The 25532-nt window shown below is 41.6% G+C and overlaps 2 protein-coding genes across 3 annotated transcripts in view; both read right to left on the reverse strand.

Annotated features, from left to right (window-relative positions):
* Positions 1-137: 137 nt before the first annotated feature.
* On the reverse strand, positions 138-15904 carry LOC133614280 (5-aminolevulinate synthase, non-specific, mitochondrial-like). 2 transcript variants are annotated; one of them, XM_061972141.1, is made up of 11 exons: positions 15713-15904; positions 13426-13586; positions 13217-13354; positions 12939-13052; positions 9176-9395; positions 8924-9108; positions 8676-8855; positions 7631-7795; positions 7301-7569; positions 4879-5041; positions 138-801 (listed from the first exon to the last, which is right to left on the reverse strand). In XM_061972141.1, the coding sequence occupies exons 1-11, from the start codon at positions 15766-15768 to the stop codon at positions 641-643; spliced, it is 1812 nt and encodes a 603-aa protein (XP_061828125.1). In that variant the 5' UTR covers positions 15769-15904; the 3' UTR covers positions 138-640. The 2 variants fall into 2 exon arrangements, with proteins under 2 accessions (XP_061828125.1, XP_061828115.1); XM_061972131.1 differs by having other exon boundaries at positions 13426-13619.
* Positions 15905-16241: 337 nt separating this feature from the next.
* spo11 (SPO11 initiator of meiotic double stranded breaks) overlaps positions 16242-25532 on the reverse strand; it is a 32545-nt gene continuing 23254 nt past the window's right edge. Inside the window, exons 6-13 of the mRNA XM_061924049.1 lie at positions 25205-25291; positions 20620-20656; positions 20438-20547; positions 20261-20360; positions 20081-20118; positions 19823-19899; positions 17685-17796; positions 16242-16736 (exon numbers count right to left, since the gene is read on the reverse strand). Of these exons, the coding sequence (XP_061780033.1) occupies positions 16617-16736; positions 17685-17796; positions 19823-19899; positions 20081-20118; positions 20261-20360; positions 20438-20547; positions 20620-20656; positions 25205-25291 (681 nt within the window). The 3' untranslated portion in view covers positions 16242-16616. The remainder of the gene's footprint in view (positions 16737-17684; positions 17797-19822; positions 19900-20080; positions 20119-20260; positions 20361-20437; positions 20548-20619; positions 20657-25204; positions 25292-25532) is intronic.

Genomic DNA, 25532 nt, shown 5'->3' on the forward strand with positions numbered 1-25532 from the left:
ACTGATACAAAAACTGACAATATCTGATAGAATCCTAAAAACATTATGACAGACCACCTCAAAAAACAAAACGTAATTATAGTTTTTTACTGAATAAGACATCCAGGAAGTACATGAAACTAAAGAAATGTGGGATTTACAATATTAAGTATGGACGATAAAACACTGAATATCAACAACATATGAATGTCGCTCCTCTTTTGAAACAAACACGGCGAAATATGAACACCTTAAAGGGTGAAAAAAACACCTACAATCTGATACATCACTTTTCTGCAGAACTTTGTTGTAAAATCTGCTTTCAGGGTGGCTAATTGTAAAAAAAACAAAAAACAAAACACCCACTCTGCCTGTAATAACCCGTATATCACTCAAAAGCGATTGGCATACGTTCTATAGTTCAAGGTTTACGGTAATCTGAAAGCACATCATATTGGCGGCTACAGTTTCCATGTTGAAGGTTTAAAAAAAATGTGGACATGTCCGGCAAGCTGGATTGAAAATCTTAATGGGCCGTATTTTAGATAATCAATATGTACAGAATCCTAATCCAACATTTACTTTCACTTTATTTGCCCAGATAGCATCCATGTCGAGCACACAAGATCTATTTCTACACATGGCTGGGATAACAAGGATGCTAACCTGCGGCTGAGACCACGTGACTGAGGCCAGTAAAGTAGGACTTTTCCCGCTCACTCATCAGACCCACGTGAAGAGGCTGCTGACAAAAGGTGCACTCGGCTGACGAGTGCGCTTGCAGCTGCAAGCCAACTTCTGTCCAGGTTTTCAGCAGACAGTCTGAGAGCAAGCAGAGGACAAAAGGCTGAAGTCACACTTGTGTTGGAGAATGTCAGATGTCTTCAAGGGGATCTTTGATGATTTCTATCTACACGCTTCCTGCTGCTCAACATATGGTGTATTCCATGTATTTTAGTGCACGTTGTGTTCCAGTTCCCAGAACGTCTGCCAAGAGGTGGTGTGTGGAGGCCATTCCTTTAAATTGCAACTAAAACCACGCCCCACCTCTCCTTGTTGAGAGAAGTTTATGAGCAGCGTGGGTGTGCCTTTAAAAGGCGGTGTCTGTTGCTAGGCGACGTCAGCTAGGGTTTGAACTGAGCTAAATGCTGCGTTCCATTCACCTCGAAGTTGCAAGTGGGAGCTGGGAATGACGTCACAGCCGAGTTGAGAGCGTTCCAGTTACGATGTCATTTGTTTTGTCTGAATACAAACAACTTATGGGAGAATATGGATGAAGGGGAATCACAAATGCTATTGCTAGCGACGTACAGAGTACCGTATTTTCCGGACCATAGGGCGCACCGGATTATAAGGCGCATTAAAGGCCTACTGAAACCCACTACTACCGACCACGCAGTCTGATAGTTTATACATCAATGATGAAATCTTAACATTGCAACACATGCCAATAGCTTACTAAAGTGCAATTTTAAATTTTGCGCAAAATATCCTGCTGAAAACGTCTCGGTATGATGACGTCGCGGATTGTAGAGGACATTTTGGGACAGCATGGTGGCCAGCGATTAAGTCGTCTGTTTTCATCGCAAAATTCCACAGTATTCTGGACATCTGTGTTGGTGAATCTTTTGCAATTTGTTCAATGAACAATGGAGACAGCAAAGAAGAAAGCTGTAGGTGGGAAGCGGTGTATTGCGGCCGGCTGCGGCAACAACACAAACACAGCCGGTGTTTCATTGTTTACATTCCCGGAATATGACAGTCAAGCTTTACCATTGGCCTCTGGAGAACTGGGATAACATGGAGAACTGGGACAACAGAGACTCTTACCAGGAGGACTTTGAGTTGGATGCGCAGATGCGGTACCGTGAGTACGCTTCCAAACATTTGATCGCTTGCCCGTATGTGCGTGCCGCTATGTGCATGTCACGTACGTAACTTTGGGGACTCTGGGGAAATATATGTGCTGTATGAACTTTGGGGAGGTGAACGGTACTTTGGGCTGTGGGATTGAGTGTGTTGTGCAGGTGTTTGAGTTGTATTGGCGGGTTATATGGACGGGAGGGGGGAGGTGTTTGTTATGCGGGATTAATTTGTGGCATATTAAATATAAGCCTGGTTGTGTTGTGGCGAATAGAGTATATATATGTCTTGTGTTTATTAACTGTTTTAGTCATTCCCAGCTGAATATCAGGTCCCACCCGCCTCTCACAGCATCTTCCCTATCTGAATCGCTCCCACTGCCAGTCCTTCACTCTCACTTTCCTCATCCACGAATCTTTCATCCTCGCTCAAATTAATGGGGAAACCGTCGCTTTCTCGGTCTGAATCGCTCTCGCTGCTGGTGGCCATGATTGTGAACAATGTGCAGATGTGAGGAGCTCCACAACCTGTGACGTCACGCGCATATCGTCTGCTACTTCCGATACAGGCAAGGCTTTTTTATCAGCGACCAAAAGTTGTGAACTTTATCGTCAATGTTCTCTACTAAATCCTTTCAGCAAAAATATGGCAATATTGCGAAATGATCAAGTATGACACATAGAATGGACCTGCTATCCCCGTTTAAATAAGAAAATCGCATTTCAGTAGGCCTTTAAAGGGGTCATATTATTTAAAAATTTTTCTAAATGTAAAACACTTCCTTGTGGTCTACATAACATGTAATGGTGGTTATTTGGTCAAAATGTTGCATAGATGATGCTTTACAGACCATCTTCAAGTCGCTTTCTGACAGTCGCTTCAGGATGCGCTGTTTTGTTGGCGGTCTTATTTACGTGGCTCACCTTCGACAGTGTCTTTTCTCCGTCATCTTTGTTGTACATTTTCAATGGAACATATAACATTGTGGTGTTGTTTACTTGAGTCATATTGCAGTCAACCCGTACCTCTTATGTGTGACTGCCAACTACTGGTCACACTTATCATTTCACCATGTACCAAATAAAATAGCTTCCAGGTCGGTAAGCACAACCAAAACTATTCCGTATATTAGTTATAAGGCGTGTCGAGTTTTGAGAAAATGAAAGGATTTTAAGTGCGCCTTATAGTCCGAAAAATACAGTATATAACTCACAAATAAATGTCGTTAACATTACATTACCATATAAAAATGTATAACAAATACATCGTATATGGCTGATTTACTGCGACAAAAGCTAATCAGAAGTGCTAATAACGGATATCATGGAGTTAGTGATTACATCCAGAGCAGCCATCTTTGAAACCAAGAATGCTCCAACTTTCCGAGTCGGAAATCCGACCTCGAGAGTTGAAATTCTTAACTAAGAACTCCGAAATTCCGACTTCCCAGTAATAGTTGTTTGCGTTAGCAGTGGCTGTCATTTTTAATCTTCTCACTGGATTGTGTAACCTCTGGCCAATAAAGAGCAGCTGAAGAAAGCATCGCGAAGGCTTGTTGAGGTCATGTGACTTCTGCCCAGTGCTCTGAATGTCGACGTGAAGAAACTCAATGAAGTGTGGGTAAACGTCGGGAGTAACTACTACAGGTAGCGTCAAAAGATATTATAACACGGTACGGTTGTATAGTCTGAAATACATATCTCTTGGTAAAATATAACTGGTAATACCGGTTCACTGCCCAGCCCTACTTAAGCTCTTTGAAAACAATCTTGATATTAGCTATTCTGTTCTCAGTTGTTGGTGTTTGTATCTGATTGTCAAGACTTGGTCCTGGGGTTTAGTTTTTCTAGAAGGCAACGGAAAGTTGGCTCGGGCGAGACGGGAATGTGAGAACATATTTATTTAATTTTATCAAAAAAAAGTACAAACGAAAAGCACGCACAGTGGCGGAGAAACAACTTGGCTATGAAAACAAATACTTGCACAAAGGCAGAAACTATGAACAACAAAAAAAACACTAACTGTGGCATTAATAAACAAAACTTACTTGGCATGGACAAAAGGAGCAGCGTGAACGATGGACATGAAAAAAGTGTCAGAAATGTGCAGAGCATAAATGTGGGATGTCACCAGAAAGACAAACTGAAAACAATGAACTTAAATACTACAGACATGATTAACGAAAACAGGTGCGTGACTCAAAACGTGAAACAGGTGCGTGACGTGACAGGTGAAAACTAATGGGTTGCTATGGTGACAAACAAGAGTGCACAATGAGTCCAAACGTGTAACAGGTGAAACTAATGGGTAATCATGGAAACAAGACAAGGGAGTGAAAAGCCAGAAACTAAAGAGTCCAATAACTAAACAAAACATGACTAAAACAAAACATGATTACACAGACATGACACTGATAAAGCTGTTTTTACTCAAACCGAGTCGTAATGTCTCAATAGCTCCGTCTTTTTGGTCTGAGTTCAGCAGCTGGTTCTTACTGGTGTAAAATGTGGACAATTAAAGAGGTAAATATTGATTTTAGAGACATGAAAAAAGAAATAACACTGTAGACTGCAGCTAACAGTGTAAAATGTATACACTTAAAGAAGTAAATATTGACTTTACAGACATGAAAAAAGAAATAACACTGCAGACTGCAGCTAACAGTGTAAAATGTATCCAATTAAAGAAGTAAATATTGATTTTACAGACAAAAAAGAAATAACAGTGGAGGAGGCTGGCAGACAGCTTATACTAAAAAGCTTACATAAGTACGTCCATCAGTATTTCTTATTAATATAAAAAAAAATAAAACTTTTCATTCAGAGGTATCTTAAACTGTGTGCAAGCTCACATTTAAATTCATGAATTTGATGATGGCATTTGTGAACACGATTATCCAACATGGTAAAACGTTTTATACATCAGAAAAGAGCACAATCATCATAGGTCCCCTTTAAGCACACCTAGATGGTTACTAATACTACTACTAATAATATTAATACTAATAGTAGGTTGTATAAAAGATAGGTGTCATACCAACAAAGTCGTACATCATCTTGGGGGTGTGGTGTGGCGTCGGGGCGATGCGAAGTAGCTCCTCCCCTTTGGCCACAGTGGGGTAGTTGATTGCCTGGACGTAGATGTTGTAACGAGACAGCATGATGTCACAGATCTTTGTGTTCTTCTCTGCATCTGCCACCTGTGCCAGCACATGTCCCCATCATACATGTCAGCACAAACCCCGAGAGTAAAAGTAGAACATGAAGACTACAATTCCTGCAAGTCTCCACTTCATTGGACTTTAGATTTATTCTCATCTACGAACCTCTTTGACACTTACCAGTCCCATGTACTCTACCATTATTATCATTGAACATGTCACACTCTGTTACTGTACATGCCTGCAAAGAAGTCAGAACATGTTTCCTACTTGGCAACTCTACCCTGTAGCCACATTCCCTCAGGTAATATACTTCCTGTGTCGTGAAGTATGTGGCTACTAATAAATACTCTAGAAGAGTGATCCTCAAACTGTGGTACGCGGGCTCCATCGAGTGGTACGCTAAAGAACCACTTGATTAAAATACAGTGTTTTCTTTTCCTACATTCACACACAGTGTTACTGTTCAAACTGTGTGTAATGTTACAGTGGCCAAGAATATTCCAAATACTTGTTAAAGGGGAACATTATCACAATTTCAGAAGGGTTAAAACCATTAAAAATCAGTTCCCAGTGGCTTATTTTATTTTTCGAAGTTTTTTTCAAAATTTTACCCATCACACAATATCCCTAAAAAAAGCTTAAAAGTGCCTGATTTAAACCATCGTTATATACACCCGTCCATTTTCCTGTGACGTCACATAGTGATGCCAACACAAACAAACATGGCGCATAGAACAGCAAACTATAGCGACATTAGCTCGGATTCAGACTCGGATTTCAGCGGCTTAAGCGATTCAACAGATTACGCATGTATTGAAACGGATGGTTGTAGTGTGGAGGCAGGTAGCGAAAATGAAATTGAAGAAGAAACTGAAGCTATTAAGCCATATCGGTTTGAACCGTATGCAAGCGAAACCGACCAAAACGACACGACAGCCAGCGACATGGGAGAAAGCGAGGACGAATTCGGCGATCGCCTTCTAACCAACGATTGGTATGTGTTTGTTTGGCATTAAAGGAAACTAACAACTATGAACTAGGTTTACAGCATATGAAATACATTTGGCAACAACATGCACTTTGAGAGTGCAGACAGCCCAGTTTTCATCAATTAATATATTCTGTATACATACCCTCATCCGCGTTCTTTTCCTGAAAGCTGATCTGTCCAGTTTTGGAGTTGATGTCAGCAGGCCAGGGAAGCTAGGGTCGATATTCTTATCTTGATCATCTTCGGTGGCATAAGGGACGGTGTGAGCCAAGACATCCAGGGGGTTTAGCTCGCTCGTCTGCGGGAACAAACTTCCGCCATTGCTTGCCGTGCTACCGAGGCCCTTTGTCCCTGAATTGCTCACACACTACGGCAGATTCAATGGGGGTCTGGCGGCAGATTTCTTTGACTTTATCGTTGGAAATGCATCTGCTTTGAGTGTCGCAGGATATCCACACATTCTTGCCATCTCTGTCGTAGCATAGCTTTCGTCGGTAAAGTGTGCGGAACAAACGTCCAATTTCTTGCCACTTTCGCATCTTTGGGCCACTGGTGCAACTTGAATCCGTCCCTGTTCGTGTTGTTACACCCTCCGACAACACACCGACGAGGCATGATGTCTCCAAGGTACGGAAAACAGTCGAAAAAACGGAAAATAACAGCTGATTTGACTCGGTGTTTGAGAAAATGGCGGATTGCTTCCCAATGTGACGTCACGTTGTGACGTCATCGCTCCGAGAGCGAATAATAGAAAGGTGTTTAATTCGCCAAAATTCACCCATTTAGGGTTCGGAAATCGGTTAAAAAAATATATGGTCTTTTTTCTGCAACATCAAGGTATATATTGACGCTTACATAGGTCTGGTGATAATGTTCCCCTTTAAATAAAAGCTTTTAATGAATACTTGGGCCAACAATGCTACTGTATTTTAATAGGGTGGCACTTGGAGAGACACGTTTTTACTTGGTGAAGAGAGTTTAAGAACCGCTGGTCCAGACTACAACAGTGTTGGGATTGTAATCATCCAAATATGATTAGCAGCACGGTTGCGGCTCGGAGAGCGAACAGACAACAAGTAAGCAAGCTGGGTGGTTCGCTAACTAGTGTGTTCCTGATGGTCTCCTCGTCCTGCAGGTCGGTGCGGCGTTTAGGCACAAGGAAGAGCAACTATTTTTATGAGTGTTTCATTAAAAAACATAGAAGTGATATATAGATGTGAAAATGAATGTTTAAAAACCCAAATGTGACTATTTTTGCAGAGTATTCACAAGCCCAGAAATGGAACCCTCCATTTTGATCTTACCCTGATAGGAATGATGTGACTTGGGCAGTGGACGAGTGGAAGACCCGAGTCCAAGAGGATCTGTCGGAGCAGCCTGACACTCCTCTGGTGTTTCCTCCTGAGCACTCGGCCTTCGTCACTTTTGAGCACCTTGACAGACTCCTTGGCTCCCGCCAGCAGCATGGGAGGTAGAGAAGTGGTGAAAATGAAGCCCGCGGCGTAGGACCTCACCGTGTCCACCAGGGCGGCGGTGCTTGCAATGTAACCGCCCGCGCAGCCAAATGCCTTGCCTGGAAACACGTCACACGCCATGTCACAATTTCAAGTGCAAGGTTGCACCAGGCATCCTACCCAGGGTAGCGGAGATGATGTCCATCTTGTTGGTGACTCGGTCTCGGTCTCCAATCCCCCCTCCTCTGGACCCGTACAGGCCCACGGCATGCACCTCATCCACAAAGGTGATGGCACCAAAAGCGTGGGCAACGTCGCAGAGTTGCTCCAGTGGGCACACTGCCCCTGTTGCAAAAAGTGACTATTACTTGGACGGAGAAAGTACAAACCCCAAAACCAGTGAAGTTGGCATGTTGTGTAAATAGTAAATAAAAACAGAATACATCCATCCATCCATCCATTTTCTACCGCTTATACCGCTGAAGCCTATCTCAGCTACAATGATTTGCAAATCTTTTTCAACTTATATTCAACTGAATAGACTGCAAAGACAAGATATTTAACGTTCGAACCGTAAAACGTTGTTATTTTTGCAAATATTAGCTCATTTTGAATTTGATGCCTGCAACATGTTTCAAAAAAGCTGGCACAAGTGGCAAAAAAGACTGAGGAAGTTGAGGAATGCTCATCAAACACTTATTTGGAACATCCCACAGATGAACAGGCTTGTGTTACAACAGCGTGGCTTCATAGTAAAAGTATCCGGGTACTAGACTGGCCTGCCTGTAGTCCAGACCTGTCTCCCATTGAAATTGTGTGGCGCATTATGAAGCCTAAAATACCACAACAAAGACCCCGGACTGTTGAACAACTTAAGCTGTACATCAAGCAAAAATGGGAAAGAACTCCACCTGAAAAGCTTAAAAAATGTGTCTCCTCAGTTCCCAAACATTTACTGACCATGTAACACAGTGGTAAAAATGCCCCTGTGACAACATTTTTGCAATGTGTTGCTGCCAAATCTAAGTTAATGATTATTTGCAAAAAAAAAATTACGTTTCTCAGTTCGAACATTAATATCATGTCTTTGCTGTCTATTCAATTGAATATAAGTTGAAAAGGATTTGCAAATCATTGTATTCTGTTTTTATTTACGAATTACCCAACGTGCCAACTTCACTGGTTTTGGGTTTTGTATTATAATGTCTTGAAAAGAGTTTATTACCGTCCATCGAATGCACCGTCTCAAAGGCAACGATCTTTGGGACAGAAGGGTCCGAGTTCTCCAGCAGCTCTCGCAGGTGGCTGACATCATTGTGGCGGAAGACGTACTTCTTGACTCCACTGTTGGCGATGCCTTGGATCATGGAAGCATGGTTGCCAGCGTCCGAGTAGATCAGGCAGCCTGAGCAAAGTGCATGACAAACATGTTGCTTGGGAACCACAAAGCCACATGCATGTTGCGACATACACCTGGCAACATCCGAGCCAAGGTGAACAATGTGGAGTCGTTGGCTACAAAACAGGAAGTGAAGAGCAGAGCGGCATCTTTGCCGTGCAGGTCAGCCAGCTCGAGCTCCAGGTCCACATGGAATTGACTCGTCCCGGAGATACTTCTGGTGCCTCCTGCACCAGCACCGTGATTTTGCAAAGTCTCCCTTGAAGGAGGCATTGCCTGTCATTTCTTCTCATCATATTGATCAAGGTTTGAGGCGGACCACTCACAACATGGCCTGTGTGACTTTGGGGTGGCCACTCATGCCCAGGTAGTCGTTGCTGCACCACACCGCCACGTCTTTCTTTAAACCCACACCGTCTGAGTAGTCAACCGCCATGGGGAAGGAAGGCGCACGCCTGTTGAGCGTCTTAAAAACTCTGTAGCTGTGATCTCTTTTCTTGCCCTTTATTTTCTCCTCAAAGAAGCCGTCATACTGGAAGCTCACACCTGATGGACACAGAAAGGAATTACAATTAAAATATTTTTGAGGGAAGATTTCATTCATTGGTGTAAACGTGAATGCCGCTTTCTAGATGTATGCTCTGCAACTGGCTGGTGACCAGGAGGAGTCTTTGGGCACTACACCATTCCATTCCATTCTTGGAGGGAAGGATTCCATTCACAATCGATTCTTGATTCAAGTACAATACTAATTCATAACATTAGGTGCCAGTCCTACGATTAACTACATTCCTCCTAATATATATCCATCCATCCATCCATTTTCTACCGCTTGTCACGGGGGGTACTGGAGCCTATCTCAGCTGCATTCGGGCGGTAGGCGAGGTACACCCTGGACAAGTCGCCACCTCATCGCAGGGCCAACACAGATAGACAGACAACATTCACACTCAAATTCACACACTAGGGCCAATTTAGTGTTGCCAATCAACCTATCCCCAGGTGCATGTTTTTGGAGGTGGGAGGAAGCCGGAGTACCCGGATGGAACCCACGCAGTCACGGGGAGAACATGCAAACTCCACACAGAAAGATCCCGGGATTGAACTCAGGACCTTCGTGTTGTGAGGCGCATGCACTAACCGCCTTCCTAATATATATAATTATACACATACATATGTACATATATATGCCACATACATACATACATACATGTAGACTGTAGCATGCATATATTCATATATATGCCACATATAAACGTGCATAAATGTAGACTCTAGCGTGCATTTATTTTATACATGCGTACATGTAGACTCTAGCATGCATATATTCATATATGTGGGCGGTATAGCTCGGTTGGTAGAGTGGCCGTGCCAGCAACTTGAGGGTTTCAGGTTCAATCCCTGCTTCCGCCATCCTAGTCACTGCTGTTGTGTCCTTGGGCAAGACACTTTACCCACCTGCTCCCAGTGCCACCCACACTGGTTTAAATGTAACTTAGATATTGGGTTTCACTATGTAAAAGCGCTTTGAGTCACTAGAGAAAAGCGCTATATAAATATAATTCACTTCACTTCACTTCATATATGCCACATACATACGTGCATACATGTAGACTGTAGCATGCATATATTCATATATATGCCACATACATACGTGCATAGATGTACACTCTAGCATGCATATATTCATACATATATGCCACATACATACGTGCATAGATGTACACTCTAGCATGCATATATTCATATACATGCCACATATATACGTGCATAGATGTACACTCTAGCATACATATATTCATAAATATGCCACATATATATGTGCAGACATGTAGACTCTAGCATGCATATATTCATATATATGCCACGTACATACGTACATACATGTAGACTGTAGCAGGGGGTGATTGACGGGGTTAAGGAGGAGGAGTATATTTATAGAATTCACTGAAATTAAAGTATTTCTTTTATATATATATATATATATATATATATATATATATATATATATATATATATGTATATATATATATATATATATATATATATATATATATATATATATATATATATATATATATATATATATATATATATATATATATATATATATAAGAAATACTTTATATATATATATATATATATATATATATATGGGATCTTTCTGTGTGGAGTTTGCATGTCCTCCCCGTGACTGCGTGGGTTCCCTCCGGGTACTCCGGCTTCCTCCCACCTCCAAAAACATGCACCTGGGGATAGGTTGATTGGCAACACTAAAAAAAATTGGCCCTAGTGTGTGAATGTGAGTGTGAATGTTGTCTGTCTATCTGTGTTGGCCCTGTGATGAGGTGGCGACTTGTCCAGAGGGTACCCCGCCTTCCGCCCGATTGTAGCTGAGATAGGCTCCAGCGCCCCCTGCGACCCCAAAGGGAATAAGCGGTAGAAAATGGATGGATGGATATATATATATATATATATATATATATATATATATATATATATATATATATATATATATATATATATATATATATATATATATACATACCGGTATATATATATATATATACATATATTGGAGATGCCGATATTATCGGCCGATAAATGCTTTAAAATGTAATATCGGAAATTATCGGTATAGTTTTTTTTAATTATCTGTATCGGGGTTTTTTTTGGTATTAAATCAACATAAAAAACACAAAGTACACTTACAATTAATACACCAATCCAAAAAACCTTCCTCCCCCATTTACACTCATTCACACAAAAGGGTTGTTTCTTTCTGTTTTTAATATTCTGGTTCCTACACTATATATCAATATATATCAATACAGTCTGCAAGGGATACAGTCCGTAAGCACACATGATTGTGCGTGCTGCTGGTCCACTAATAGTACTAACCTTTAACAGTTAATTTTACTCATTTTTATTAATTACTTGTTTTTATGTAACTGTTTTTATATTGTTTTACTTTCTTTTTTATTCAAGAATTTTTTTTAAATGTATTTATTTTATTTTTTTACCTTATCTTCACCATACCTGGTTGTCCAAATTAGGCATAATAATGTGTTAATTCCACGGCTGTATATATCGGTTGATATCGGTATCGGTAATTAAGGGTTTGGTCAATATCGGAATATTGGATATCGGCAAAAAGCCATTATCGGACATCCCTAATATATATATATATATATATATATATATATATATATATATATATATATATATATATATATATATAGTACAGCAAACAGTAATGAAAACACAGTTGTTCTACTAACTGTAATGTACTTGCTGCTTACTTTAAGAAAAAATAACACTTATCTTTCACTATTTGAGTGGCTTTTGTTCTGCCATTTGAGTACTGGCGAGCGATCTCTGAATCCGGGAACATATCCTTCACGGATTTGTTGAAAACATCCGCAAATGAGAACGGAATGTTGCTTGCAAGGTGGCCCATAATACTGCGTTGCCGCCGCCTTGTGCTTCTCTGACCGTTCATGACTGACTATATTCATTCGGCCACCGTGTTATGGGTTATAGATAAACCTATGGATAACGGAGACATATATAATAGTCTCCTTTTCAGGTGAGAGGACGCTAAAGGCAGTGCCTTTAAGGCACGCCCCCAATATTGTTTGTCCGGCTGGAAATTTTGGATATTACAACTTGCCGTAGTTTTGAAGCAATGCATGATGGGAATCCGGATGTTGTGTGTCAGTGTATTAATGTGCCAGCTGGAATAAACACACGCTGAGAAATAGCTCTGTGCCTGCCTACTTTATGGATTATAGATAAACCTATGGATAACGGAGACATATATAATAGTCTCCTTTTCAGGTGAGAGACGACGCTAAAGGCAGTTGTTCGGCCGGAAATCGGGAGATTTTCGGGAGAATGGTTGTCCCGGGAGATTTTCGAGAGAGGCACTGAAATTCGGGAGTCTCCCGGAAAATTCGGGAGGGTTGGCAAGTATGATATATTCATATACTGTATATGCCACATACATACGTGCATACATGTAGACTCTAGCATGAATGTCTTTGCAGCCTTTGAGAGACACATTTACATCAAACAAAACATGCAAACCTTTAGGAAGGTTATCCTTCAAAAAGTGAGATGCTTTGGAGGTCATGGGTTTGACAAAGTCAAGTGTACTGGTCATCTTAGTGTCCATGATGGATTTGTCCACCACACATGTTCCTGTTCAGAAACAAGAACATGTTGAAATCCAAATGATGCAACAATGTCACATGTCATGACTCACGTGGTACTGTGACAAAACAATGTTTTGTAGCATCTCAATGTTAAAGTAGGGAGTAGACCAGATTTAGACACAACTGATAAGGTAGGTGTGGACCACTCACCAGTTTGGGTTTTTGTGACATCCTCCCTCACTACGTTATGGCTAGTCTGGACCATCTCTGCATCCAAGAAAGGGCACTTGGAGACCACAGCCAGGGGCTTAATGTGGCAAGGAGGCAACTTGCTTTCACCTGTTGGGTCTGCAGAAAACACAGACTTCAACGTACCGTCAAATCAAAGAGGACACTTGAAGATTGGATCTGGAACTCACCAGTTGCCGTGTAGCTGGACAAAGAGGAAGAAGAGGACGGAGCTCGGCCTAATGGCCCCGAGACTAGATGCCTGATTACAGGACACTTGTGAGCAGAGCTCAGCAGCCATGAGTGTTCTGCCAAATGCAGGACAACCGGTCCAATGGAGAAGAAAGGACATCTGTGGAACACTGCCGCCATATGAGATGCTCTCCTACGTAGAAACTACATCAAAGTCTACAAACGCTAGTACAGACCCGAGAACATGCTCTTCGACGTTTACCAGGCCCAGGAACCCCAAACTGAAGTAGAGACACCTACTTGTTTGAAATTATGTTTTAAATTCAACTGGTCCTGAAGGTATATCTTATATCTAAAAACTGCACACATGAACACTTACCTCACTCGGTACACACGACACATTTCAAATACAGAAATAAAAGGGAGAAATAAATATAGATTGTTTCACAAGTCCATTCAACCAAGAATTTCACAACCCCCTGTTGAAAAACACTGCCTTAGACACAAAAGACCACAAACAAGGTAGACTTTAGGGACCACAAACAAGGTAGACTTTAGGGATCACAAACAAGGAAGTCTTTAGGGACCATAAACAAGGTAGACTTTAGGGACCACAAACAAGGTAGACTTTAGCGACCAGAAACAAGGAAGTTTTTAGGGACCATAAACAAGGTAGACTTTAGGGACCACAAACAAGGTAGTCTTTAGGGACCATAAACAAGGTAGACTTTAGGGACCACAAACAAGGTAGTCTTTAGGGACCATAAACAAGGTAAACTTTAGGGACCAGAGACGAGGTAGACTTTAGGGACCACAAACAACGTAGACTTTAGGGACCACAAACAAGTTAGACATTAGGGACCATATACAAGGTAGACTGTAGGGACCACAAACGAGGTAGACTTTAGGGACCACAAACAAAGTAGACTTTAGGGACCACATAAAAGGTAGACTTTAGGGACCATATAAAAGGTAGACTTTAGGGACCACAAATGAGGTACACTTTAGGGACCACAAACAAGGTAGACTTTAGGGACCATAAACAAGTAAGACTTTAGGGACCACAAACAAGTTAGACATTAGGGACCATATACAAGGTAGACTGTAGGGACCACAAACGAGGTAGACTTTAGGGACCACAAACAAAGTAGACTTTAGGGACCATATAAAAGGTAGACTTTAGGGACCATATAAAAGGTAGACTTTAGGGACCACAAATGAGGTACACTTTAGGGACCACAAACAAGGTAGACTTTAGGGACCATAAACAAGTAAGACTTTAGGGACCACAAACAAGGTAGACTTTAGGGACCACAAACAAGGTAGACTTTAGGGACCACAAACAAGGTAGACATTAGGGACCATATACAAGGTAGACTGTAGGAACCACAAACGAGGTAGACTTTAGGGACCACAAACAAGGTAGACTTTAGGGACCAAATAAAAGGTAGACATTAGGGACCATATAAAAGGTAGACTTTAGGGACCACAAATGAGGTACACTTTAGGGACCACAAACAAGGTAGACTTTAGGGACCATAAACAAGTAAGACTTTAGGGACCACAAACAAGGTAGACTTTAGGGACCATAAACAAGTAAGACTTTAGGGACCACAAACAAGGTACACTTTAGGGACCACAAACAAGGTAGACTTTAGGGACCACAAACAAGGTATACTTTAGAGACCACAAACAAGGTAGACTTTATGGATCATAAACAATAAAGTTGACTTTAGGGACCACCAACAATTGGTTTGACTTTAGGGACCACAAACAAGTAGTTTGACTTTAGGGACCGCAAACAATTAGTTTGACTTTAGGGACCTCCAACAATTAGTTTGACTTTAGGGACCACCAACAATTAGTTTGACTTCAGCGACCATTATCAATTAGATTCACTTTAGGGACCACCAACAATAATATTGAATTTAGGGACCACCAACAAAGATTGACTTTAAGGACCACCAACACTTACTTTGACTTTAAGGGCCACCAACAATTAGTTTGACTTTAAGAACTACCCACAATTAGGTAGACTTTACCGAGAATTAGGTTGACTTTAAAGACCACAAAGATGTAGGTTGACTTTAAGGACCAGCAACAATTAGGAAAACTTTAGGTACCAGACATTCTTCGTTCAAACAGACACTACATCACAGAGTTTCAATTCAATTCTATAGTCATATCACTCCTTGAAACAGTAAAGTTGAAGCCAGCGTTTGTCCTCAGAAAGAACAGTTGATCCATGGTTAAATCCATCAATCTTCATACATAGGTATATCCTACCTGAGAAGATCCCAGTCCACTTGCAGGGAGCAGAAGAAAGCAGCCTTGCGAAACATGACGACTGATGAAAAGCAGTCAGCTGTTTCTGACAAGCACACAGGGAATGTCTTCAAGTGCCTGTAGTTGCTGCTAGATCAGTATTACCATCTGTGGACAAATTACAATCTAGACTGTTTCAATGTTCATGGTCACCATGCCTGTATCAGAGGAAGAAGTAGAGCATATTTAGTATTTGGAAATGTAAACACTGGTTCTCTTGTGTTTTACCTCTTCTATCCTGACTTGAAAGATCTTCCCACCTTGGATGAGTTCTCTTGTCAGACGTCTGTTCTGGTCATGTCCACTTGCTTAATCATTAGACCATGCCCACCGCTACTTCATGTACACTACATGCAGTACATACGTGTAGTACAACTGAAGGTGTACTCCTCTGACAACATGTTTCCATTCCATAACCCTAACATACATTGTTATATGAAATGAATAGAACTAATTAGCCTCGTAAGATTACGCAAATATGGTTTGGCAGCCAAAACAGTTTATTTTTGTTTGAAAGTCCAGAATATTTAAGGCCACACGATGACGCAAAACATGTAAACAAAGTATTTGTGTCAGTAAAGATCAGACAGGAGTTACGAAGACCGTTTGTCAAGAATTATTTCATCCACTAGGTAGCAGCATTTAAAGACCATTAAATACATGTAAACAAAGTATTTGTGTCAGTAAAGATCAGACAGGAGTTACAAAGACTATTTGTCAAGAAGTATTTCATCCACCAGGTGGCAGCATTTCAAGACTATTAAATATGTGTAAACAAAGTATTTGTGTCATTAAAGATCAGACAGGAGTTACAAAGACTATGTTTGTCAAGAAGTCTTTTGTCTACCAGGTGGCAGCTTATGACTCATACCCAGCCTCCATAGCGCAGCTTGTTGGGCAGGTAAATGCTAGAGAGGAAATCTGGACCAATGGCAGCCAGTGACTGAATTTCAGCTTTGTATTTGCTCTTCTGCATCAACTCCATCTGCAAAAATACACCGTGCCTATCATTCTACAAGTAACACTTAAAAGGTGTGAATGCGTCAATAATGAAAAGCCTGGGTAAGCACAAGAGTTGTGCCACTAGATCAGGGGTCTGCAACCCGCGGCTCCGGAGCCGCATGCGGCTCTTTGACCACTCTGATGCGGCTCAGCTGCATACTTGCCGACTCTCCTGATTTTCCCGGGAGACTTCCGGATTTCAGTGCCTCTCCCAGGGGTTTGGTGATAGCGGGGGTGTATAATGTAGCCCGGAAGAGTTAGGGCTGCATGGGATTCTGGGTATTTGTTCTGTTGTGTTTATGTTGTGTTACGGTGCAGATGTTCTCCCGAAATGTGTTTGTCATTCTTGTTTGGTTTTGGTTCACAGTGTGGCGCATATTAGTAAGAGTGTTAAAGTTGTTTTATACGGCCACCGTCAGTGTAACCTGTGTGGCTGTTGACCAAGTATACCTTGCTGTCACTTCCGTGCGCAAGCAGAAGCTGCATACAACGTGTGGCTGGGCTGACACGCTGTTTGTACAGGTTGTAGAAGGCGTTAAATGCTGTGCCATCACGGCACGCCCTTATTATTGTTGTTTGGGTGAAAATCAGCAGACGTTTGAGAGAATAGTTGCCCTGAAATTCGGGAGTCTCCCAGGAAAAATCGGGAGGGTTGGCAAGTATGATGCTGTCAAGCACCATTCATATAAAACTCACGGGCCGCACTAACATTAAATTTTCATATTACGGTGCAGGCCGCGTGTCTGAGACCCCTGGTTTATACATAGCACAAAGCAAAAAAAACCTTGTATGCAGTGTTATGTCATTTTAAATTTCAAAAGAGTTTTGTGGCTCCCATTGTTTTCTTTAATTTGTGAAACTGGTCAAAATGGCTCTTTGAGTGGTAAAGGTTGCCGACCCCTGCACTAGATAAAAGGTTTATGGACAGTACCTCTTTCAGCCACTCTGGTTGTTGTGCCACATACGGTCTTTTGAGGAGGCTGTTCAGTTTCTGTTGGTCTCTCTTGGTGAGCGGGATCAGTGCATCTCTGGGAACTTGCAACCTTAAGGATGAAATACCATTCTCCTCATCATCACCAAATGCTAATGACACTTACTGGTCTGTATCCTACCAGCGACTCCACTACTTGGTAGAGAAAGTATGTCCCCTAAGTGCGTTGTTAAACCATAGTTGTCTATGATCACCTGTTCATGTTGTCTTTATTATTACAAGAAACATTTCCAGAGACGTACAAGTGCCGTTGGTAGTGTAGTGATTTATATAGATGACTTTAATGCAGCTAGCAGGGGATCAATTCTCCTCCAAACGTACTCAAAATAACTCTGTGACTATGTCACCCTGTCCTTAAGAGCGGGGAGCGTGCCAAAAAAAATTTGATAAAAATAGCGAAATATCCATCCTTGTGAACACCGTCACTGATCCTACTTGTTTTTTATCTTTACAAACTAACTGTACCGTATTTTTCGGACTATAAGGCGCTTATTTTCTCAAAAATCGACAGTGCGCCTTATAACCCGGTGCGCCTAATGTACGGAATAATTTTGGTTGCGCTTACCGACCTCGAAGCTATTTTATTTGGTACATGGTGAAATGATAAGTGTGACCAGTAGATGACAGTCACACATAAGAGATACCGTACGTGTAGACTGCAATATTATGGCAGTCACACATAAGAGATTCGTGTAGACTGCAATATGACTCAATTAAACAACACCAAAATTGTACATGTTCCATTGAAAATATAGAACATTACACATGGCGCTCAAAAATCTATCAAAATGTTTTAGTACGACTTTGGTAAGCTATGAAGCCGCACCGCTTGATGGATTGTACTGTGCTTCAACATACGAGTATTATTATGGTGTGTGTATAAGGTAACACATATTATTTGGCGTTTTGTTTCGCAATATTATGCAAAACCAACTTTTCTTACCTTCTGGTACCTGCTGATGTGTATTTGGGATCTGCATAAATCCTGAAAATTTGCGCGAGTCCGCCTTTGTAGTCCCTTCCGGCACCTTAGTCGATAAGCTTTTTCTTTTTCTCTACCTTCTTGTTATGGGACATTCATCCTCCGCTGTTGCCATTTCTAATATTAAGTAGTGTAAAGTTCTTACTTATATCTGTCTCGCCATGAAAGCGCTAAAACATACCGGTGTAGTGAGTTTACATTATTCACCCAAGGAACTTTAGTTATAAGAGAGTTCCGGTCGGACGTTTTTTTACGGGACACACTTCCGGCGTTGTTATTGCACTAGTGAGCCATTGATGAGGAGATGCTGCTACGTTATTGATTTAAGTAAAGTCTGAATGTCATTAAAACACTTAGCTCCATCTTTTGACACTTCTTCTACTCTCGTCCTTGCACGCTACACCGCTACACAAAGACGACGGAGAAAAGACGCTGCCGAAGGTGAGCCACGTAAATAAATGGCGCATCGTGAAGCGGCTGTCAGAAAGCGGCTTGAAGATGATCTGCAAAACATAATCTATGCAACATTTTGACCAAAAAACCACCATTACATGTTATGTAGACCACAAGGAAGTGTTTTCAATTTAGAAAAAAAAAAAAAATAATATGACCCCTTTAATGTGCCCTATGATTTAAAATAGACCTGACTAGACCCGCTCATCGGCAGTGCGCCTTATAATCCGTTACGCCCTATGGTCCGGAAAATACGGTAAGCTAGCGAGCTGGTTAGCTAACTAGCGAGCTTGTTTTCGTCCTCCTGATCGTCTGCAAGTCAGTGCGGTCTTTAGGCAAGTACCTATGACTGAGGCTAATGTTGTTTACATCCTATTTTATTCGTATTTCATTCAAAAACCGTGGAAGTGATATTTTACATTTACACGTTTCAGCAGAAATTTCACACGCCTGTAGTAAGAAAGATTAGGTAGCCTTCGTGGGCCACGTTAAAGGATGTGACGGGCCAGTGCTGGCCCCCAAGCCTTGAGTTTGACACCTGTGCCCCCGTGACCACTAAAGGGTGTCACCAATGTCCGCTGTGCTGGTGAAAAAAGTGGAAGAAAAGTGTCTGCAGGAGGAAAAGGCCAGTGCGGAGTCCTACCTGTGGAGGTCCGAGGGCAGGATGCCTAACCACATGACACTGGGGATTGTCAGGCTGCGGGCTTCGTACGACATGGCCTGCAAGAACATTGCACACAATGTTCATGTAAGTTCAGGCCTGTTCCTGGTTGTGTCTTTATATGCAACATGTGTTGACAACACAGTTCAAGAACACCAGGAACCTTAGCGATACTATCTTTCAAAGTCACTTTAGATGTGTCTCTTCTTAATTGGAAACATTCATAGACTTGGGACTCACCACTGATCCATACTTGTAGATACACATGATCTCAATGCCTGGAACAACACGACATCATCAACATACCAGAGCAGCAATGTGAGGCTCTGAACAAAGTAAAGCGTGACATGTGCCCTGCCAAAGGAATTAGGCCAGATGGAATAATCGCCTAAAAAGGCACGGTGAGAACTGTGCTGGTACCGTGTGGGTCGGCATCCACCAGAATGAAGGTTGGGACACGAAGCACGTCCACCAGCTTTCTCACCATCAACCTGCTGTTCACATCTGGAAAACCTTTTCCCTGAAGCACACAAACACATGCTAACTAGGAGAAAGATCCACTGAGTTCTTGGATAGGTGAGAACAGGGCTGACGTACTGTTATCATGATGCACGGGGAAAGCTTGGTGCACAAGTCATCCTGGAGAAGTCTCTGAAATGTGGCATCCTTCTCAACGACCAGGATAAACTTGGCACATGACACAATATCTGTGCGTGGCTAAGAAAGAACACAGACCCTGCCGCCAACCATTAGGACACACGCCCTCAAGTCAAGGATACTTCTGATCCCTGCGATGTTTGATGACACGGCCAAAGCCTAAAACACACGCCACTTATATCAAATACCTACATTCCAATGATTACTTTACACACACACTCTACTTTGTCATAGTTTGTGTAACAGCATCCAGCTTACTGCGTCCAATTAACAACACACCATCAAATAGTCAACAGATTGTTTTGCTGCCCCCTCATGGTCAATGGAAAGAATGCAGCTTGAAGTCTCGATCAGTGGTTGTCAATTGTTTTTCGCCAAGTACACCATACAAAAGACTTGGCTCTCCAAGTACCATTTGTCAAGTTAATGAGCAACACTACAGTAGTGTAGTAGGCCTAAGTATTCATTAAAAACAAGGCAGAGGTTTTATTAAACCAGTGTATTTAATATTTTCGGCCACTATAACATGACACGCAGTTTGAACAGTAACACTGTGAGCGAATATAGCACAAATAAAACACTGTACTTTGTTCATGTGATTCTTTGGCGTACCACTAGATCAGACCTGGGCAAAATACGGCTCGTGGGCCAAATACGGCCCATTAAGATTTTCAATCCACATAATAATCCACATCTACATCATTTTTGTAGACCTTTAACATCAAAACTCTTGCCGTCATTGTGATGTGCAGTGCTGTTTTTAAATTACCAAAAGTCTTGAACTATAGACAGTATTTCAGTGGTCGAAATCTGCGCTTTTGGGTGTTATAGGAGTTGTTACGGTAATCTACGTCACAGCCGCTGAGACGAGGAATAAAGCAGAGTGGGCGGGGTTTGTTTTCAGAGCAGCCAGCCCCAAACGCGTGTGTCAGAAACAGATGCAGAAGCAAATTTGTACAGCAAATGTCTGCATTAAGTGATAATAAATCATATTGTAGGTGTTTATTATACAAACCCCGTTTCCATATGAGTTGGGAAATTGTGTTAGATGTAAATATAAACGGAATACAATGATTTGCAAATCATTTTCAACCCTTATTCAGTTGAATATGCTACAAAGACAACATATTTGTTGTTGAAACTGATAAACATTTTTCTTTTTGCAAATAATCATTAACTTTAGAATTTGATTTCAGCAAAACGTGACAAAGAAGTTGGGAAAAGTGGCAATAAATACTGATAAAGTTGAGGAATGCTCATCAAACACTTATTTGGAACATCCCACAGGTGAACAGGCAAATTGGGAACAGGTGGGTGCCATGATTGGGTATAAAAGTAGATTCCATGAAATGCTCAGTCATTCACAAACAAGGATGGGGTGCGGGTCACCAATTTGTCAACAAATGCGTGAGCAAATTGTTGAACAGTTTAAGAAAAACCTTTCTCAACCAGCTATTGCAAGGAATTTAGAGATTTCACCATCTACGGTCCGTAATATCATCAAAGGGTTCAGAGAATCTGGAGAAATCACTGCACGTAAGCAGCTAAGCCCGAGACCTTCGATCCCTCAGGCTGTACTGCATCAACAAGCGACATCAGTGTGTAAAGGATATCACCACATGGGCTCAGGAACACTTCAGAAACCCACTGTCAGTAACTACAGTTGGTCGCTACATCTGTAAGTGCAAGTTAAAACTCTCCTATGCAAGGCGAAAACCGTTTATCAACAACACCCAGAAACGCCGTCGGCTTCGCTGGGCCCGAGCTCATCTAAGATGGACTGATACAAAGTGGAAAAGTGTTCTGAGGTCTGACAAGTCCACATTTCAAATTGTTTTTGGAAACTGTGGACGTCGTGTCCTCCGGACCAAAGAGGAAAAGAACCATCCGGATTGTTATAGGCGCAAAGTTGAAAAGCCAGCATCTGTGAGGGTATGGGGGTGTATTAGTGCCCAAGACAAGGGTAACTTACACATCTGTGAAGGCACCATTAATGCTGAAAGGTACATACGGGTTTTGGAGCAACATATGTTGCCATCCAAGCAACGTTATCATGGACGCCCCTGCTTATTTCAGCAAGACAATGCCAAGCCACGTGTTACATCAACGTGGCTTCATAGTAAAAGAGTGCGGGTACTAGACTGGCCTGTCTGTAGTCCAGACCTGTCTCCCATTGAAAATGTGTGGCGCATTATGAAGCCTAAAATACCACAACGGAGACCCCCGGACTGTTGAACAACTTAAGCTGTACATCAAGCAAGAATGGGAAAGAATTCCACCTGAAAAGCTTAAAAAATGTGTCTCCTCAGTTCCCAAACGTTTACTGAGTGTTGTTAAAAGGAAAGACCATGTAACACAGTGGTGAACATGCCCTTTCCCAACTACTTTGGCACGTGTTGCAGGCATGAAATTCTAAGTTAATGATTATTTGCAAAAAAAAAAACAAAGTTTATGAGTTTGAACATCAAATATGTTGTCTTTGTAGTGCATTCAATTGGGTTGAAAAGGATTTGCAAATCATTGTATTCCGTTTATATTTACATCTAACACAATTTCCCAACTCAAATGGAAACGGGGTTTGTACTTTGCATTCATATTTTGCTGTTTCTTTTCATTTTTGTTGTGTTTTGATTGATTGTAAAAGATACACAACTGTGGAGGAGCTGGTCTGAGAAGTAAAAGAGGAGCGACGTTCATATGTTGTTAATATTCAGTGTTTTATTGTTCATAGCTCATATTGTAAATACCACTTTCTTTATTTTCATGTACATTTTGGGTGCCCCATTCAGTAAAAAAACTGTTAAATTCCATTCTATCATAACGTTTTTAGAACTCTTAACGGACATTGTGACTTTTGGTATTAGTGTTCCTGGAAAAAAAGGGACCCAAACACACATACTGTACAGCAGATTTTACAGCTAAATGTGTATATATTATTTAGACACATACACATTGGCCCCCCCAGACACATTTTTATTCTCTCAATATGGCCCTCGAGTCAAAATATTTGCCCAGCTCTGCACTAGATGGAGTCGCGTAGCACTACTACAGTTTGAGAATCACTGGTCTCGTTAATGTAGTTCAGTGTGCTTATATTTCCCAAACACTTGAAGCATTAAAAAGGTAGACATCTACACGCTTGTACAGAAAAGTGACTAACAGCTGGCAGCAGCGACTTTAAGCCAACAGAGCTATAAGTGTTGCTTCGACATTCCAGTCCTCATATTTTCAAAATGCAGATGAACTCGTATATTTTATGGTTTTTAAAGGCCTACTGAAACCCACTACTACCGACCACGCAGTCTGATAGTTTATATATCAATGATGAAATCTTAACATTGCAACACATGCCAATACGGCCGGGTTAACTTATAAAGTGCAATTTTAAATTTCCTGCGAAACTTCCGGTTGAAAACGTCTAGGTATGATGACGTATGCGCGTGACGTCGATGGTTGAAACGGAAGTATTGGGACGCCATTGTATCCAATACAAAAAGCTCAGTTTTCATCGCAAAATTCCACAGTATTCTGGACATCTGTGTTGGTGAATCTTTTGCAATTTGTTTAATGAACAATGGAGACTGCAAAGAAGAAAGCTGTAGATGCGATCGGTGTATTAGCGTCTGGCTACAGCAACACAACCAGGAGGAGTTTGACTTGGATAGCAGACGCGCTATCCGACGCAAGCCGCCGACCGCATCGATGATCGGGTGAAGTCCTTCGTCGCTCCGTCGATCGCTGGAACGCAGGTGAGCTTCGGTGTTGATGAGCAGATGAGGGTTGGCGAAGGTGGAGAGCTAATGTTTTTATCATAGCTCTGTCGAGGTCCGTAGCTAAGTTAGATTCAATGGCGTTGTTAGCAACAGCATTGTTAAGCTTCGCCAGGCTGGAAAGCATTAACCGTGTAGTTACAGGTCCATGGTTTAATAGTATTGTTGATTTTCTGTCTATCCTTCCAGTCAGGGGTTTATTTCTTTTGTTTCTATCTGCAGTTAAGCCCGATGCTATCACGTTAGCTCCGTAGCTAAAGTGCTTCGCTGATGTATTGTCGTGGAGATAAAAGTCACTGTGAATGTCCATTTCGCGTTCTCGACTCTCATTTTCAAGAGGATATAGTATCCGAGGTGGTTTAAAATACAAATCCGTGATCCACAATAGAAAAAGGAGAGAGTGTGGAATCCAATGAGCCCTTGTACCTAAGTTACGGTCAGAGCGAAAAAAGATGCGTCCTGCACTGCACTCTAATACTCCACTCTCACGTTCCTCATCCACAAATCTTTCATCCTGGCTCAAATTAATGGGGTAATCGTCGCTTTCTCGGTCCCAATCGCTCTCGCTGCTGGTGTAAACAATGGGGAAATGTGAGGAGACTTTCAACTTGTGACGTCATGCTACTTCCGGTACAGGAAAGGCTTGTTTTTATCAGCGACCAAAAGTTGCGAACTTTATCGTCGTAGTTCTATACTAAATCCTTTCAGCAAAAATATGGCAATATCGCGAAATGATCAAGTATGACACATAGAATGGATCTGCTATCCCCGTTTAAATAAAGAAAATTCATTTCAGTAGGCCTTTAATCCTGTGAAAATGTGCTTGGAAGTGGTCGTTTTGCATTGCCAGTGTCAGTCCCCACATGGTCATATGTGATGTAAATGAATGTATACATATTCATAAAGTAGGTCTGTGTTACCTTTGCAGGTAACTTACAGCAGAGTTGGAGTGGCAGTCGATCCTTGTGCCGTCTTCCTCCAGGTAACACAGATCACCTGAGATTAAACCTTTGGATGTGGCCAGCTGTGGAGGTCAAAATGAAACCAAGACTATTCTTAAAAACCAAACTATGATAATAAAGTGAAACTATACTTTTTGCCTATCATTCATGTGAGGTAGTTTATGTAAAACACATTGAAATCATATCTAACATATTGTATTGAAGTTTGTTGTAGTTTATCCATCCATTTTCTACCGCTTGTCCTTTTCGGGGTCGCGGGGGGTGGCTGGAGCCTATCTCAGCTGCATTGAGGCGGTAGGCGGG

Source organism: Nerophis lumbriciformis, linkage group LG01, assembly GCF_033978685.3.
Source record: "Nerophis lumbriciformis linkage group LG01, RoL_Nlum_v2.1, whole genome shotgun sequence".
NCBI classification, from domain to species: Eukaryota; Metazoa; Chordata; class Actinopteri; order Syngnathiformes; family Syngnathidae; genus Nerophis; species Nerophis lumbriciformis.

Bases quoted from the DNA above. Each gene is read 5' to 3' on its own strand.
- LOC133614280 (XM_061972131.1), bottom strand. From the start codon at position 15,768: ATGTTTCGCAAGGCTGCTTTCTTCTGCTCCCTGCAAGTGGACTGGGAT. The intron at 13,620-15,712 runs GTAGGATATACC...GTTTCTACGTAG, and splicing joins GTGGACTGGGATCTTCTCAG to GAGAGCATCTCATATGGCGG. The intron at 7,796-8,675 runs GTAATAAACTCT...TTTTTGCAACAG, and splicing joins GACGGTGCATTCGATGGACG to GGGCAGTGTGCCCACTGGAG.